Source organism: Corvus hawaiiensis, chromosome 1 (assembly GCF_020740725.1).
Source record: "Corvus hawaiiensis isolate bCorHaw1 chromosome 1, bCorHaw1.pri.cur, whole genome shotgun sequence".
NCBI lineage: Eukaryota > Metazoa > Chordata > Aves > Passeriformes > Corvidae > Corvus > Corvus hawaiiensis.
The window spans coordinates 44,237,231-44,254,128 of NC_063213.1; the positions used below are offsets into that span (position 1 = coordinate 44,237,231).

At 36.8% G+C, this 16,898-nt stretch overlaps 1 protein-coding gene across 6 annotated transcripts in view; it reads right to left on the reverse strand.

The window, feature by feature from the left end:
- PLCL2 (phospholipase C like 2) overlaps positions 1-16,898 on the reverse strand; it is a 100,920-nt gene that overhangs the window by 36,510 nt on the left and 47,512 nt on the right. For 3 of the 6 annotated variants that reach the window (XM_048302331.1, XM_048302324.1, XM_048302340.1), the window contains exons 3-4: positions 5,811-8,297; positions 2,233-2,436 (exon numbers count right to left, since the gene is read on the reverse strand). In XM_048302331.1, coding sequence (XP_048158288.1) covers positions 2,233-2,436; positions 5,811-8,297 — 2,691 coding nt within the window. Of the gene's footprint in view, positions 1-250; positions 1,636-1,664; positions 1,729-2,232; positions 2,437-2,698; positions 3,267-5,810; positions 8,298-16,898 lie in introns of those variants that run through there. The other 3 variants (XM_048302349.1, XM_048302354.1, XM_048302363.1) reach the window with 3 other exon arrangements.

A 16,898-nucleotide genomic window follows, 5' to 3' on the forward strand; every position in this document is an offset into this window, starting at 1 on the left:
TCCACATGATTTCATATAGTACTTGACACACTGGAAGTACACAGTTACATAATTCTGACCTATATGGAGGCCTAAACCAGCAGAAAGTAAGACAAGTAGGTAATCATTACTTTGACAGTGCATCTACCCTTTCTCAATTCACAATAAAGAGCTCTCATTATTAAGCAGAATTTTACACCCATGTATTAATTAATCATGACAAAAATATCCCCAAGTCAAAACTAACAAGGTAAGATTTGTGCTTTTGAGGGCTCATTATATTAATATACACCAAAATCATACAACCCCTCCCACCATCTATAAAACTGTCAGACTCCAAACATCGGCCACTATAGCAAATACCAAGATAGGAACTAAACACTGTCACATCTCTTCTCCTCTCCCTGAGGAAAGGATGACGCAGATGTCTCCCACATTGTTTCACAATGTGCTTTCAGAAATAAGAGTATGGGAATATGTCTCCCATGGCTGACTTCATTTTCCAGCACACCCTACAGATTTTAATTGTCTAAAATCTTTTGTGAAACTGAACAGAGTATTGACAAAACCCAAATGTCATAAATTGAAATGCATCTCATTATTCTAACTTATAACTTTTATTTGATTAAAATAACCTTAAATTTACTTATCTTCAATATCATTTGGAGCTAGAAGCACTATCATACTCTTTGTTTGAAATTCAGTAGTTGTATTTTAGGGATGAGAAGATGGAAAAATGCTTTTTGCCACTAAAAAAGAGTTGTATTACTTTTACACGTGAAAGTAAAGTACAGATTTCTCAAGTACAGAAATATTCAAATCATGTATAGAGTATAAGATGTGTGTGGGGAAAAAAACATATGTGAGAGACAAAGAGCAAACCAAATTTAGATTGTAAAGATTTCTGGAGTCATGAGTCACCTTTGTCTAAGTGATATTCAAACAAAAAAATTTATTCCAGACTTAAAACTAAGATTTTAAGTACCTAGAATAGCTTAATAACTAATAAGCAGCATCACCACATCAGAACAAACTGCAGGTAGAGGCATTTTCATCAAGGAAACAAAACTTCTTTATGAATTACAGCTGTAACCCCAACAATCAAGCTTGTTTGCATCCAAATTATAGTGATATCCTATAAGCCACCACTAAAAGGATACACACTATCTTCTTGTAGCTGTGCTATCATTCCAACCAGATTCTGTCCTATTTACGGCACCACTGAACTATACACACTCTGCCTAAATTGCCAATTATCAATGAGTGCTTTTTTCACTTTGGTATAACATAATTCCAAAGCTACTTTTTCTTTAGAAAGCAGTTTACAAGATACATATGAAACTGGGCTACTGGTTTATTTTTCTCCATTTTTTTTCTTTAAATGGCAAGTGACTTGATGCTGCCATGCAAGGTTTCTCATTTTAGCACACAAAATTAATGCAAAATTATCATCACATGAAAGAAAACACCAAATAAATGAATAAATAATCAATTACACTCTGACATTACTTCAGTGGAAGTAAGGAAGACATTTCAAATCACACTTATCTGGATCTTTTTTCCACATTTCAAATTAATGCAAAGTGGATGTAAATCAGTTTTATTGGTGTATTAGTTCTTCCTTCCTTCTTTCTTGCAACGTTTTATTTCCAGTCTCTAAAGACACAATTTATGTATTTACTGAAACATAATGTCTGAAGTTAACATTGCAGTTGCTTACATGTGTAAAAATGCCTAATCAAATGACATCTGTAAGAAAGATAGAAAAAAGGAAAATAAAAGAGCTCGTGTAGAATTTTACATGCCAAGGTGCTTATAAAACTATAATACCTAAAAGCAGTGCCTGGCATTTTTGTATTCTGAGTCAAAGCCTAAATAAACTAAGGTCCACAAAATGTAAAGTAGCAAGAGGTTTATAGATATACAGTAAGTTTCAAACTACTGAAAAACAAGTAAATTAATACATCCTCTTCTTCTTGTTAAATCCTCTTGATTATAACCACTTTACCTTCTGAAGTGTACAAACACCCGTTTGCATGCAGTATATTAATAACCTCTACATTTTACTCTGTATGAAAACACTACTAATTGCTGTACATTCATGGGAATAACTTTCAAGCACAAGTAATGAAGCACGAACCAGGAAGTCACAGGTTAAAATGACTTTCAAAACAGGCATGGTATTGTATATTACATATATATTTTTAAAGTGTTTAAATAGACAATACAAGACAACTACAAAGAACTACTCACCATTTCATATGCTGTTACAATCTTTTTCAAGACCTCTGGAACAATCCCTTGGAGCTCCATAGTTGGATACTGATCACTGAGATTCATTACTACCAAGGGTGTATTATCAGGTCCAACCAAGTGCATAGACACTGCCAAAATGCACTGCATAAGATTCGCTACAGGGGAGAGGCCACATAATTCTTTGAATGAAACTACTGCATTCTGCAAAAAGGAAAGAAAGAGTTTCCTTTACAGTTAAATATGAAATTTAAAGTCTTCTTCTTTCCGGATAAAAGACTTTACTGTTATACTTGAGCTACAATGCTGAGCTACAATGCTGAGCTACAATTACCACAGCTTTTCCCTGAAGAACTGGCAGTTTTCAAAAGCAACCAGTATTACACATACTTTTACAAAAATCTTGAAAATTCAAGTAATTCAGTATATGCCACAGAAAAAAACATCTATGTAGAACAAGTACATCTCTCTATCATGGCTAAAACTAACTATGGAAATAAACAGGTTCTAAAACATGCTGGTTAAATATTTTTATATATTTTGAAAAATTCTAAGACACTTTTTAAATGCCACCAAGAGAAACAAAATATTAGATGCTGAATGTCCCAATTAAGCAAAGTGAAGTCGAAGGAGGAATTCAGCACATTTGTAACTTTAAACATACCTGAACTACAGTCCAGATGTACTGTGGATTTGCTGGCTCCCATTTGGTGTGATTCACAAACCCAGCACTCCACTATTGATATGTTCCTATCATAGAGTCACTTCAGTAAATTTTTTAAGGTACTTTAACTTAAATACTGATTCTGTACCTTTCCCTAAGATTTCTTACGGTTTTATTTTATATCCAGTATGGTAGAACAGAAAGCCACATAGCCAAGCTTAAACTTGAAGAAAATTTACAGCATTGGAACTACGTGACTCCAAGTAGCCACTGACATTCCATGATGGGAGTATTGTCAGCACTGTACTGAATTTAGGATTTTGGTACCGATTGGGAACTGGTGATCTATGGCAGTCTGGAGTTTGTGTTCCTGCAGGAAATAAAAACAAAAATATGGTATATTTAAGTTACAAATGTGCTCAGTGCTCCTTTCTCTCATGTCGCACCCATGCAGGGCATCTGGTACAGATTTTCATTTTACTCCAAACCACTTTCCATCTTGCTGGCACGGTAAGACTCATTTGTGAACATGTCTCCTAGAAAGGCATAAAGCCAACCTTAACACAAACAGGAATCAAATGTGAAATATTTTGCTGTCCCTTTATGAGACAAATACCAAAGCAGAGCATATTCATGCAAAATTATGTGAACACTAAATTGCACCTACCCAGTCACTTAAGAGTGTACTTTAAGTAAAAGTCCAGGAAACAGAAACTTCTTGTATCAGCTGATGTACAATGACACAAAAATTACACAGCTCAAGAGACAGACATTGGGAAGTCCATTCAAGCAGACTTTGCTTGAGATAAGTACCGTGGTTAAGCCATTATGAACAACCATTTTACAGAGAGGTTAACGAGGACCCAGGGATTGTATATATTCATTAATGACAGGCAGGACAGGACTAATATGCGCTACTACTATAACTCTTGCATTTGGACTTCCAACTCTATATCCAGAGACTATTCCTCATACTGTTAAGTAACTTAGACATGCAACATCACATCCAGTTCAATCACCCATATTATACTTTTATCAGTGATTAATATGCAACAAGTAATGAGCTATGACATCAGCTTTTGTCATGGTAATATAGGAACAAAAGAAACAAAAAAGGCTATTCCTATACAGATTTAGAGAAAATATTAAAATCACTGTTGCACTTTTTCTTTTTTCCTCTTCTTCCATCTTATATTAGAAAAACCAAACTAACCAACTTTGCCCTCTATAATCTGGCTTCTGAGGATATTATGAGGATATAATGGTCATAAAGCCATTACCATTTATAACATAACATTTCAGTAAAATGGAAATTAAACAAATCTCACATTCCCTGACATAAATTGATACTTAGTATAATTGAGTGGTTTATTTGCTTTTATTAGCTGTAAAAACTTAGTTACACAGAGTTTAAATGGTGCACACGATATAATCTGTTAGCAAAGTTAAGAAAAACTAATCTTCCCTCATGTGCCTAAAATATCTTTTCGATAGCATTTTGAGAGATAATGACAAATTTAGTCGATAGCACATCTTTCAAACTGACAGAATTAAACACATAAAATACTTTTTAATATCTCATGTTCAAAGGAACCCCACTGTAGAGCCTGTTTTCAATTATATCGTTATATGTGCATACTGCAGCATGCACATTTAAGAGTTTAACGTAGCTACACAAAATTCTGTTTTCATCACTTCCTCAACTCAGTTTTTCCTTGAAAAGTATCTTAAAATAAGGTATTCTTCATATGACAGAATTCTAGCCTTCAGTAGGTTAACTACAGGTAAAGTTCATTTTACATGCAGCCTGTAATTTGAAACGTTTATGAGTCCTTATCATTCCTTTTTTTATTATCTTTTAAAAGAGCAAATTTATGTACCAAGTGGAATAGGAGAGATGCATGATGATTTACTAATTTCTTCTTTCATATAAAGCTAGTTTTAAAATTGTATTACTATTAGAATATCTTTAATATAAGATTATTCACAAAGGAAATTTATATACACTGATGTGCCTTTAAAATCCAGAATCAGGTCTCAGACATTTCCTTTAATCGCTTTTCCCTTAACACTATATAACAGCAAGAGGATTTGATAGATCAATCCACTTGAAATTACAATTCTTAATTTTGTTGATCACTGCTAGTATTCCATCAGAAGTTCCTGAATAGTTAAAAGTTTTATTAAATAGAACATAACTTAATCCATTTCTAAAAAGGGTTTACATGGAATCTCCAAATAACACATTTTTTGAAGCGAGATCTCTTGGCTTTCACAAAACCAAGCACCTCAGCCTGCACTTTTTCCCTAAATTCCATGTGTTTACTAACATGATGTTTAAAGTATGACAACTTCTTCTAGAAGACACCTTCTAATACCTTAGTGCTAATGCCATGTATTTCTAACATAACTACGAAGAATCATGGAAAGCAGATCTTTCTGAAAGTACTCCCTTCTATTTGGGAATTAAGAAAAACCATAACTTTGGTGAAACTATGCTAAACATTCTTAGATGTACAAGTAAGGTCTCTGATAAGCATTAAAGTCTCCCTTTTCTATCTGTTGTATATTCCTCCCACATTTCTACTTAATTTTTAAAAACTAAAATATCGCCATACTTTCTTTTAGTGTATTTCTAATATTCCTTCAAAGACATAGGATGAGTCAATAGGGTTGAGTTCCAGCACCGAAGTCCTATTTCCAGTTCACATTCAACAAAATACACATGTGCATTCAAGGTTACATCAACAGACAGTTCACCTAAAAGGCTGCTCTGACATGATCCATTCTTAAAGCTGTTCAGCATTAGACTCAAATAATTCGACATACAAGACACTTAAAAAAGCATATATTCCATATGTATCACAATACAAAGGTACACATATGAACCAATAAACTGATTATAAAACTGTACCTGCATATTTTCTCTCAAATCCGTAGCATCCCGAATAGGTTGGAGGGCATTCTTGAACACTTCATCTATTGTTTTAATCCATAATGTTCTCATAGAAGCATATTCCCTTGATTTCTTGCCCTTCCTCACAGAGAGGCCCCGCTTATGAGGTTTCCCACCACCCCTTCGATTAGTAATGGCCACATGCACAAACAAGGAAGCATGAGCTAAACTTTCACCAGTCAATGACTGCAGAGGAACGTGCCGATAACCAGTCTGGAGACACTCAAAGGGAATAGTGTACTGCCCAATAAACTCGTCCCCAATGTAATCATCATCCAGCACTACAAAACGCACCATAGCTAGCTCTGGTAAATTTATTTGAAATTCAAAGCTTTCATCAAAAATTGGATTATCCCCGTTCTGATGCATAGTTTTCGTCCTTTGCTCAGCACAGTCAGCAGGGATTCCATGTATTTCAACATAGACGTAAGGATCCACAACATCACCTTTGGCACCTGATCCTTTCGGTTTAGGGAAGTTTTGCCCACTAATGATCTTAATATGAAGCAGCTGAGGTGAAACTCCAGGCACGGTGTCTTTTGTATTTGCGCTAAAGAAGGAAACTTCTTCTCTCATGATAGCAGGACGAAGGACGTAGCCACAGTTTCCGTTTTGTCGAAACCAACCAATGTTAAGGTCCATCATTAAGCCAGGCGTTTGGAAGTTCATTGCTACTATCTGACAACCACATTTCCAGAAGTCCTGGGGATTCATATTACTAGAGTCAATCCTCATAGGACTGGGGAAAACCCTTGCGAGAAAACGTTTGTTATAGTTTACAAAGTCTCCTGGGTTTTCGTTGGCATATTTGCTAGCAAGCACTTCGTTAAAGGAGCACACTTCCCAGTACTTCTGGAGCTGAAATGAAACTTGAAACTCTTTGAACTGAACTGATTTACATATGCTTACCAACTCAGAGAGATCTTTGCAGAGCTGGAATCGTTTCCCTGTCATTGAGTTTTGCTGTTCTACCCCCTCTTTCGCCACTCTCTGTGACATTTCTGCTCCTTCATCTTCATCTGTAACATCTCCCTCTACTCCAGAACAATTAGCAGAAAGCTTCTTTGCTTTAATTAGTATTTTCCCTTTAAGTGATTCCGGTGATGGAAGATAAGACTCTTCAATGTTTGGAGACTGCGTATGTAATTTGTCCCCCAAAATTTTCTTCATGTGTTGTACCATTACTTTCTGCTGCTTAATAGAACAATGATTTTCTAAACACAAAATAAGAGGGTATTCTGAAGCAAAAAAGGCATACTTGTTAATAATGTCAATCACACTACGGAAGACAATTTGTGATGTCATTGTATGCCCTGTGTAAATCACGGGCTCATTATCCGGACCATCCCAGACATCCAGTTCAACACTTCGACAACCCATTTTTAGAGCACGAATGTAACCTGTGATGTCAGAAGGCCCTCGAAACTGATCCTCTATCAAGTATGTATTATGAGATGAATTTATAAAATAATGAGATAAAGGTTGTTTCATATCTTGACAAACTTTTTTATGTTCTGGATCAAATATGTGGCAGTCGGGTGAAGTAAGGTAATTTGTAAATCCATCTATAGAAAGACAACCCTTTTCCTGACCCTCTTTGGCTGGCTCATATTTCTGAATAATTTCAAGGCTTATTTCTTCTGTGACCTGTGCCATACCCTGCTCTGCTTCCAAAAACATCATGAGGTCCTTGGTATCTAGAAATTCTTTATTGCTTGAAAACTGAACTAACAGGAAATAGATTTCAGGTCTGGTACAAAGTTCATGAAAAACTTCAATAAATTCTTCTTTTGTTACTTCAGTACCAGTTTTTTCCCTGGATCTATGTAACTCCTTGAATTTCAATTCAATTTTATTAGTTTTTAAACCAGGGTTTAAGTCTTTTATAAATTGTACAGCATCACATAGGGGTATATGTCCCAAATTATCTACATCTGATTCACTGAACATTTGTGAAAGCCACGAAGTCCGCATATTATCTTGAGTAGTTCCTAGCATATCTAGAGTATGTTTTCCATAAGAAATCAGGTATCTTAAGCCAGTAACCCAAATATTTGCAACATCTGCTGAGTTAGCAACCAGATCTAGTGACTCATAATTTTCTCCATATATAATTGAAAATGCACAATCTTCTGATATCTGGTCATATATTCCATTGCTGCGAAAAATATCTGTATTTTTTCCTGTTCTTACTTCTTTGATTGACTTGATATCAATCTTTGCTTTTTCAGAATCCTTTTTCGAAGGTTCCCAGCGTAGAGACTGCATATCAGCATCCAAAAGAAAGTATCGGTGATACACCCTGGAGTTGGATCGGACTTTTTTGAGTTCAGAGCCTTCCACCATGGCGTTGATACAGTCGCTTGCACTGCTGATCTTCTTCTCTGTGGGCATGCTGCTGAATGACACAGTCTTCTTCCTTTCTCGTTTCTGTTTCGTACCATCCTAGTAAACAAAGAGGGGGGGAGAAAAAAAATAGTGTATCAGTATGATTTTGCTCAACATTGAACCAGGTTTCAATTTAAAGCTGAAAGTTCATCAAGTAGTTCAATAATGCCTATGTGATGACCAGTAAGATGGAAATTCTTACTGGAATCATCACAGTGAAAATACTAATAATGGCTTTCTATTTACTCTTGCTTTTATAACTAATCTTCCAGATTTTTTTTTAAGTATTTTTGATGAACACAAAATTAAAAAAACAAGTTTTCGATGCTAACAAAACAATAATGCTGTATTATTGCATATATGTATATACATTTTATTTTATGAGTTGTATCTTAGAGAGAGAACAGGTTCTGAAGTCAAGGCAGTAGGAAGCAAGCTTTTCTCTGAGTCCTTATACAGTCCTACAGATACTCGCCAAAGTTGTCAGTACAGAATATAATGCTTTAATACCATGCTGACAGGGTCCTTGTGAACACCAGAGAAACATTAATACAGAATTAACTACATAAAATCCATGGGACATGGTCCTAACTACATAAAATCCATAGGACATGGCCCTAATCTAAGCATACAAGACATTAACAGCACTTCTTTATGCATAGCTCCCTTCACCAGAGCACCCATCCATGTTCTTCCCACAGACTGCCCACAGCACTCACACATCCCTCCCCTACAGCAGGAAAATACCCATGACAGTCTAAAGAAGCTGGACAGAAACACAAGGAACTGGACTGGAGCAGATGTAATTCCCTGCAAGTTCTGAGTTTCAGAAAATACAGCAGTGACTCAGAAAGAAACTTCTGAGAGAGTTTAACTGTTTCCAAAGAACCTTCATGTCTTTAGAAAGGACTGGAATGGAAAACCTGGTCATGAAGGGAAGCAAAAGTGATTCACCATTGCTCTTAAAGCAATGAGATAACCCAGAGGTCTTACTTTATTAGAGAAAGCTTGGGTATATCAGGATATATAAGCATTAAAAAAAGGAAAAAAAGTCATTTAGCTACCTCTATTGTACCTGTTTGTGGTAATTAAAACAAGTGCAAGTAAATCAGCAACACAGGTCTTAAGTACAATCAATTTCATAAGAACTGAATTTAAGAAACTTGTGTGCTTTCATTATCTGCATTTTCTGAGACTGAAAAACACTGGGGTTTTTTTCTGAAAGCAACATGTCTTGATGACCTAACTTTTAGTCTGAAATAACACTTGCATTAAAAAATATTTTTATATTAGATATTCTAATTAGAAGTGTTCTCCTTATAAACCAGCACAGCTCAAAAAATTACTTTTCCAGCTTTGTAAAAAAAAAAAAAAAAAAGAATGTTGATATTCCCTCTGCTCCAGTGCAAATCAGCATTGCTTAAATGGCAGAAAGGAAAGTGAAAGAAAACTTCTAATGATTGCTGCGCTGAACAGATGTTCAGAGAAAAACTATCCATTACAAAATGCATTTCCAGTTCAGGGCACATGTGCTGTATGTTTAATTTCATTAAATTAAAAATGCAGAGTCCTTGTTTTGTAATTTAATTTATAAGCACCTGAAAAGTCTTTCATTGAAAACAATGATTAGTAAAGTGAGCAGACTTAATATTAGCTGTTCCGTGTTTGAGAAAATTAATCAACCATACTATTCTTGCACCTTTAATGACAGCAGAATTTGCTTTATTCAAGTTCTCAAGAGACCAGTAAAAGCGAATAACCCTGCAGAGGACTGTTTTATTTCTAACTGCAGATCAAACACCTGCAATGGATACTGCACATGGTTGACTCTCGGAATCTCACTACATGTAGTTTAGGCATAAGGATTGTTTTCAAACAACAGCAAATTTCCTTAACTTAAAAAAAAAAAAAAAATCAAATGTGATTTTTGTTTACCGAGGTTTTTGTTCTATTTTAAGCCTAGCTTGTTTGTCTACCTGTTTATATCTCCTAACCTGAAAAAGTGGTGAAGGACAGTTCCACGTAAATGAGCAATGACATTCCTGCCTGGTACTTCAGGGCTTGGAATTAAGCATTTTGAAACTCCTTAATGCTCTAGATTTCTCAGTCACAGACCTGAGAGAGGAATACACTTCTCAAACTGTTGAGTGACAGACAACTGACAGATAACCTCCTGACACCAGAACCATCAATGCCTGGCAAGTATTACCTTGCCTGACCATGACCAGAAGAAAGGTCTCTATGATCAGGACTGTATCTGATCCAAGACACTGAACAGCAAAAGAAAAGAAATATCTTCCATTTCTTGATACCATCTGATGTAAACAAGCCCATCTCAAGGCAGCCCCATTGCCAGCTCTAGTTACTGAAAGCTTAAACTGGAGTTCATGCATGTGGATCAGAGGAGTAATTCAATGTATCACCTGCAAGATAATTTTGCTTGCCTGCCAGATGAATTCGCAGCCAGTTCACCAGTACCCTTCATTTTTGCAGGGTAAAGCAGTCTAGCCACTCCGATTATTTATATAAAGCCAGCACCACAGTGTGAATGACTGTGAAAACATTCTGAGCTCCAGAACACCCTTCATAAGTTTTTGCTTCTCAAGAAATCAATAATCCTGAGCTACCAGATGGCCTGTGCAAGTCCCCATCCCAGCAGAGACACGGCAGTCATGATCAATGTGCATGAACAGAGTAACTTCAAGGATATTTTACCAAAGACACTGGCGAGAAGTATTCACCTGTCTGAAAAACCTGCTTTTCTGAAAAGACACAGAAAAAAACTCTCACTCCACAAGCTGAGAATGCAATTGCATAGACCATGCACAAACTGTGTGAAATTCATTTGTGAGTCTTGGCAATATAGTCTGGCATGGAGGAGACAAATTTATTCTAAGATGTGGAGGATTTTACCCTGAAAGTGAGGTGGCATTCATGAACTGGGTTAAGTCTCTCTTGGCCTTAGGTCTGCCTTGAATCAAAAAGAATGGCATATCAGAAAACTATATCTGAACAAAGGAGTGACTTCTTGGCATTCATGAGACTTAACAGGGTTCTTGCTGTTCAACATGCTCAAAGTGACACTGACTCTACAGTGCAGATGCATAATTCAGTCCAGAGCAGCAGCTACAATTTTCGTGCTGAAACAACTTTCAATCATTCTAGGATCTCTTGCACAATGAAGACCGTGTCAATCCTCAGTTTATAATGTCCTACCATCAATTACAGGATTTCCCCTAAAGACTGCCTGGGCTTCATCAGGCTTAAACACTGAAACCAGAACAACCACCTCATCAATACATTTCTTAATACTATTTATGCCCTAGCCAAGGTCACCTGCAAGATGTTTGGAGGAACAGACAAGACCACAGATAAAACTGTTTTGAAACATTGCTCATAACCACTACAAGCGACTACACGGAGTTTAGTTTATCCAGGAGTTCCTAACCAGCATCTAGCAGTTTAAAAAACAGAAATAATCCCAGCTGTCACCTGTGGCACTTAAGAGACAGACACAGCTGGAGAAAATGGATTAAAAGCACAAGGAGGGAAGAGTATATCCATGATAACTTTTTTAATGCCTCTCAAGGTACCAACAAAGAAACAGCTATGTGACAAGACAGCACTATCTACAAAATAGAATTCTGGAGACAACAGAGAATCTTGAATCAGACACTGAGAGAGGTACACATAATCCCTGAAAGCCAACGCTTTTAATTTATGCAACTTTATGATAAAATTACTTAAAAGGCAGTTCAAATAACCACTGGTACTGATAGGGACAGCAGTAGAGTTCAAACAGAGATTTATTTGATAATGTAATAGATCAGGATGTCAGAGGAAATGATGAATAGTGTAAGGTTTGTAAACATCTCCTAAAGAAAAGGAAGCAGAGAGTGAACTTTATGACCTGTAAATGCCCAAATGAATCATGCCCCAGAAGCAGTACTTAAAAAATATTTAAACACCAAGTTGCCAAGATGTTTAGGTACCATTTGGTCCAGTGGAATTAAGAACACTTACAGCCCAAAGCAGGGGCTTGCCAACCCCGTCAAAGTGGTACATGTGGGGCTTCAGCAAGAGTACAGTGCAGAACACGCTATCCACCTGCCAATACAGAATGGTCCTCACACTGGCCCATGCAAACTCTGGAGACGGGTGCATGACATCCTGCCTCTCTCCATGACTAAAGCCACCTGCAGATTTGAGGTGGTAGTTTCTAGACTGGAAAATCCAGGCCTCTATCTGCATTTAGCCCACTAAGGTACTCTTTTTAGAACAGAGGACTTCAAAAAGAAAAGACAATGGTAACAAGAGGAAGTGGCACAGTGGCAGATTTCTAGAGCACTCGTCTGGGAAGTGAAAGTCCCTGATGTCATAAAACATAAACATTTCACTTGGTGACCCTGAATGCAAAATGTAGTCCACATAGCAAGGACCTGAACACTGAATTTTGTCCTCTCAATACACACCTCCCCAGGTGGACAGGTCTCCTGCTGCTACTTGTTTATGCTCTAACCATACAGAGTTTCCATTCATTTTTATATGCCAGAGGTTCACCAAAGTGTGGAAGGCAGCTCCATGCTAGTGTTGAGAGCATGAGCACTCCAAGATGCCCAGGCAGAGGGATCAGAGCCCAACCACTCCATGAGTAGGCAAGTGCTCTGCCGGCCAAGTGATTACATAAGAAACAAGAACACAAAAGACCCCTGAAGTGCAGCACCTCACTGCAGGCTTTTTGATTGCCAAGGGCTGAGCTTCGACAGCCTCTGAGAAAACTCACACACCTTGAGGCAACGATGGTACACAGTCTGTAGAAGCTACAATCCCAAGAATGCCTACTTAGTTCATTCCAAACAGAAACAAGACAAATGTCAGCCATTCAGCCTAGCAAGGTCTGTACATAGGCATAGTAATAAGACTGCAATCAGGTACAGTGTCTCAAGAGCTTTCAATTTTTTCTTTACTTTTTTTTTGCAAATAAGTTCTGAATTAAGTGGCATGCTTGTGAACCTGAAAGACAGTGGTGTGCCAATACTCTGAGCAATTACAGGTGAGTAGGTGAGAAGAAAGGGCCGACTTAAGTGTGGTAATTTAAATTTTTATCCAATTACACCATTATTTCATGTCATAAGGTGTGAAAGCTGTTTTAGATATAATTTAGTGTACATCTGTAGCCAACAGTGTCAGTAAAATTCATTACTTTTTGATGAGAACAGGCAGACTGATGATCTTCATAATGAACACACAGTGAACTACTCTTCTGACACTATACAGCTCATTGATGGCTTGTTTTTTACAGTAGATGTGATACGTACGTAGCCAATTTGAGTACAAGACCTGCCTGTTTTTACCAAATGCAATTCAGCAGTAATTGCAAAATCGCCTAGCTTGAAGACATGATGTATAACAAGCCTATTTCAGGAAGTAGTAAGTTAAACAAAAATTGATGCTCTGTTTATTTAATTAAAATTCTTAAGCATTTTTCTTCAAGACAAAAAACTTGAATTTCATAGATTTTCTTCATACTTAAGAAAGCATGTCTATATATAGTTAAGTCTAGTCAAAGGAAAAAAAACACATTTATTTAAGTCAGCACTTTAAAATATTCATTTTCTAAATGCATTTTGTTAAAAACATTATAATATCAGTAATTTGTTCTTTTCCAAGGTTCCACCTGTGGTTTTAGAGATATAAATGCTAGTGTGGATGAGCAAATGTGTTACAAGTGCAACGTCAATCATATTATCTTTATCTCTGCAAATATTTTTAGCACAAAAATATTTAGGGTTTTCTTTGAAAAAACACCTGTAACTGAAACAGCAATAATGAACAGGACCACTTGTTTTTGCAAGCACATATGAAAAAATAAATTATATTATGTATAGTTTTCCTGTGCATAGCTGCCAACTCATTCTACAACATAGAATGCAGCATTATAAAAGAGGCTAAGCAAGTTTTTGTGTGAAAGAGGCAGTAGAAAAAAAGGAAGGAAAATAAAAGGTAACTCAAATCAGCAACGGTTTCTGTATCTTTGATACACAAAATTAAGCATTGATTTCAAGAGTTTTATGCAGTTAAAGGCAGAGTGAGAGTCTTCTTTGGAAGAAGGTGGGGGAAAAGGGAGAAAAGAACTGTGCAGGAGAAAGGAGAGAGGTGGTGGTGCAGAAAAGGCACTTCACCATCAGGAGCCATGTCCCTGAAGGCAGGAGCTCGGAGCTCTACATCCTTGCCTTCGATGCACCCTCTCTCAGCCTTATTCTCCTGGAATCAACAACTCAGCAGAAGAATCTGCTGACAACCACCACTCAGCCCCTCTCTTCCAGCCAAGCATCTTCTTTTCCTAGTCAGCACCTTTTAATTTGCCATTACCAGGAGATCCTTACTAACACAGTGACCCGGATTCACTAAAAGGCACGTACTTTTTAATGCTGTAACACAGCTGTCCAAAGCTTCCAGAGCATATGGAAACCAAAACAAGAAAAAACTCTTCAAGTAATCAGCAGTTCAGCTGACAGGATCCCAGATGCTTCAGAAATGGCACGTGTTAAATCAGACTGTGTCCAGCAGTTTCTGTAGCCACTGTTTAACTGCACACAGCTCCAAGCAGTAAAACAAAAGTAGAGTCCTCAACTGAAATAACAACCATTTGAGGAGAGACAAAACATCAGCTATTTGGAAAACACAAGTCCTCCCACTTGTTGTGAATCACTGTATTTGTGCCCAGCATTTAAATATTTCCCCAAACTGGTACTCATGACATATCTGTTGTTTGTAGAAATCTTTTAAGAAAAACATATTTTTCTAATGTGCGGAGGGTTGACCCCAGCCAGATCCAGTTAAACAATGTCATAAATAACAACGAGGAGGAAAGAAAATACGATTAGTTGAACAAGTAACAACTCTTTTTTTTTTTTTTTTTTTAACCTCTTTTTTTTACTAAAGGAATTCTGTACTTAAAGGATTATGGACACAGGTGCAAGTCTTAGCTCAATATTCAAACAAAAATTACCTATATTATTTCACATGAGCAAACTGCATGTTTCATGATACAGGTAAACCAATTCCCTCTTCAAACCCTCTTCAAAACACTCATTTTCTGTCCTGTGTCTTCCTCCTCCTGCCCCAGTTGCGTCTCCCTTCTCCCCAGTTCAGCTTCTCAGGCCCTCATTAGCACCTGTCTGACACACAGTAAGTTAACTTACCTCACTACCTCAGGAAACAAAAAAATCTATTTTCTTCCAAATTAGTTTTCTGCAATTTTAGTGAGCTGAAACAATTTTCCATGTGACCAGCTAAGTATCAGAGCTGGTTCAAAATAACCACCAGAAACAAAGAACCAATTAAAAATGGGAGGAAAGAACAGTCACTCACTTTTATCAAGAAATTAATTCTATTAAAATCAATGTAGGTGAAACGCTTCTGTTGAAATCCAATCTTGCATGAACTGACAGTAGAGTTTTATGTCATTAGGTTTTGTTGTGGACTTGGTCATCTTAAAGGACTTTTCCAACACAAACAATTCTATTAGGGAAAACAAAATCTCTCATCTTGGTCTACCTGACAGAGTACAGCAATAATTTCATAAACACATAAAACATAAAGGCAAGCTATAAGAACTGCCAACACCACAAAATAACAGAATTGAGGTTCTCAGGCTCTTGGGCTCATTTTGTTCTGCCTCATTTCAAGAAAACAGGACACCAGAAAATTTATGAATCTATGATATGAGAAAGATCACTTTCACACCACCTATTAGACAGAGCAGAGAAAAACGGTAGCCTGTGCTGGCCTTGTTGCTGTTACAGCAGGCAATTTAACTGGAAAGACTGTGACTGCAATGAGCCAGGAAATAACAGGATATGGTTTTGCAAATAAAGTCTAGACTAAAGGGTTTCTTTACAAAACTTCCTACAGAAGAGCTTATTTAGTCATTTGATCAGTTTAGCAAGAGTAAAGAAACCATCTTTTAATACGTTTTTGATGATGCTGTCTTACGTATCCTTCGGTATTTCATTATTCAAGTTGTCTCACAGGATGTCACAAGGGAGCTGTCCCTGACTCTCTGCCATGGGGTGTAGGTACAGATTCACAGAATATTTTGAGTTGGAAGGGACCCACAAGGGATCATCAAGTCCAAGGCAGATGCTTCTTCCACGAAGATGCCAAAGACATCCATGGGCATGATGCTGCTTGCTGCCTTCTCACTCAGCTCTTACTTAAACCCACTCCATATTCTTTTGAAGAGAAAGTAAACAATCTGAAATTGCTTATTCTGCTGAAAATAAAGGAGTTGATGCTACTTTTACTATGTTTGAGTTTGACCTAAATCTGTGGCAACTAAGACTTCCCCATTCTGCAGTTGCATGCTGCCATGTATGTTTGCCTTCTACCAGGAATTACTATAATACACCATTCTAGGATTCTGTCATTTTATAACATAATTTTACAATTTAATTATATTATACTATGTATGACATTATAATTCTATAATACATTATTATATATATAATATAATATTATATCTGAACATTAAAACATGCCAGCAAAGCCAAAATTCAAACACCATTGAAGCATTCTGTCATGTATGAGTTCATCTGCACATTTATGAAATTAAAATAAAGGGGCATTTGGTTTCAGGGGTTAATTTACAATACA